We start from the raw sequence: 2,333 nt of genomic DNA on the forward strand, positions 1-2,333 counted from the left end.
ATATATATATATATATATATATATATATATATATATATATATATATACATCCATCCATCCATGTTTATATATAAACGGTGCCTTTTATATTGGCGAGTTATTTGGATGGAATGGCCGATGCCCGATATTTAACTTTATCGCTAATATCGGCCGATACTGATACCATGCCAATAATATCGTGCATCCCTAGTATTCACCAAATATTTATATTTAGATGACTGTGATAAATGTCCCTGTGATCCAGAAAAGTCCTTTAGTGGCTTGTTATTGACAAAAACTCAGACCTAAACAATAAATCCATTTAATGCTGCAAAGCTAGCTATTAATTTAATAGCATAAAGGTTTAGCTGATTAATAGAAACAAAAAGGAGCTATTTTAAAATCAAAATAACCTGTTTGTAGCTTTTTTTTAACTTGAATATTGTCTAGTCTTTTTAAACGCTTTTAGCTGATGATCATATGAAACCTATTTATTTTTAACCGTTTTATCATGAAATTGATTGAGAGACATAATACAAAGTTCATCCGTTTACAGTTTAAGCTATAGAAAAAGAACATGGACAAATAAATTGTGAAAGTTCACAAAGTATCCATGGTCGTCTGAAGTTTTTTGTGCATCAAAAAAAAAAAAGAAAAAAAATCTGAACAAAACCCAAGTTTTTTTATTTTGGGTTTCAGGGAGACGAGCGAAGATGCAGACAGCCTGGGTGATGCAAGCAGTCAGCCGGACACCGTGTCCATCGCCTCACGAACGTCTCAGAACACCGCCGACAGCGACAAGGTGAACACACACACACACACACACAGAGGGGTGTGTCAGACTGCATTCTGACCTCACCACTGCTGCAGCTGCATGGGTGTGTGTCTGTCTGGTGTTGGAGGGAGTTTCCACTCTTTCCACGTCTTCCACAGACGCTCTCTGTTCTGCTGGCGAGGTACGTTTGATTTACTTTACCTGTTGGTAGTTAGAGGCGGGTGGGGTTAGTGGGCGTGACCTCTGCCCTACCAGTCCTGCAAGCTGTGATCCATTAGTTGTCTTCGGGGTGTTGAAACGTACGCATTTGGGAACTGAGATGAGAATGTGATGAGAAGGAGCTGAAAGAATGTTTTTCCTAAAATTTAAGTGATTATAAAGAATTTTGTTTAATTTAAAAGTTTGTTCCATTCTTTTAAAACGAGTTAAAGCCAAAATAAAATCAGCTATTTTGACAAAATCAACAATCTTTTTTTTTTTTCTTTACGAAAGTAGAAGAAAATGATCAAACCAGAAATTTAAAAACTATTTTTAAACATTAGTCGAAAGTGGTAAAAAATACAACTTTAAGTTCTATAGAAAAATATGACTTAAAAAATGAATTATAAAGGGACAGAAAATTGCCTGAAAATAAATTGAACAAAAGTCCAAAGACAAAAAGAAAAAAACACATCCTGGACCAAAAACATGTCAAAGACTTTAGAAAGAAATTTTAAAAATATTTTTCAAATGTTCAAGAATAAGTCACATCATCTAACTATACAACAAAAAATTGTGAATATATGTAAAAATTAATAAAACCTACCAAATTTTTTTTTTTAAGTTTTCAGGAACATATAGACACTTTGAAAAAATATATATAGTATATAATTTATTATATACTATATATTTATTATATACTATGTTACTATAATTTATACTTTTATCAGAAACCAACTAAAAATAATAAACTAAAAAAATTTAAAGGGAAAATATTGGCTATATTTTGAAAAATGTCTTAACTCTTGATAAAATAACAGCACATAAAAAATAATGACAGGACAGACAAATTAAAAAAAATTGCACAAAAAAGGAAGAAAATTTGTGTTCAGCTGATTATTTCTAACACTTCTTGACAATACATTTTAAAAAGCTGGAAAGTCTGATTGTTTCCACTTACATGGCGCCACTTTTGTCAGAAAATTGCTGCTGTGGGTTGAGCAGCAGAGTTGAGGGTTGCACCCATTAAAAAACTTGCCACATCTTTTCTGTCAAACAGCTCATTCAACTGTTAACTCTTGTTTGGTATTTATTGGACTGGATGTTTGAAGTGTGGAGAAACAAGACCTATTAGCAATTAATTCTGTTCAACAAACAGAAGCCTTAGGAGCATGTGGAACAACCATACACAGCCACAAGAACCAATATGCGACCAGCAGTGTGTGACAAATTTCCTAACTTTTTTTTTTTTTAAGCTTTGTTTACTTTAATAATACTAGAAAAATAAAAAAAAATAGTTGGAAATTTGGTAAATTATTCCTCGTTTATCACGGGGGTTATGTTTCACACCCCCCCGGGATAAGTGAAAAACTGCCATGTG

The 2,333-nt window shown here is 32.7% G+C and overlaps 1 protein-coding gene across 1 annotated transcript in view; it reads left to right on the forward strand.

Moving 5' to 3' along the window:
* Window positions 1-710: 710 nt before the first annotated feature.
* LOC119429054 (kalirin) overlaps window positions 711-2,333 on the forward strand; it is a gene marked incomplete at its 3' end in the record, with an annotated part of 7,633 nt that continues 6,010 nt past the window's right edge. Inside the window, 1 exon segment of the mRNA XM_037696771.1 lies at window positions 711-781. Within this exon segment, the coding sequence (XP_037552699.1) occupies window positions 711-781 (71 nt within the window).

This window comes from Nematolebias whitei, chromosome 23 (genome assembly GCF_014905685.2).
Source record: "Nematolebias whitei isolate Nwh7 chromosome 23, NemWhi1, whole genome shotgun sequence".
Lineage (NCBI taxonomy): Eukaryota > Metazoa > Chordata > Actinopteri > Cyprinodontiformes > Rivulidae > Nematolebias > Nematolebias whitei.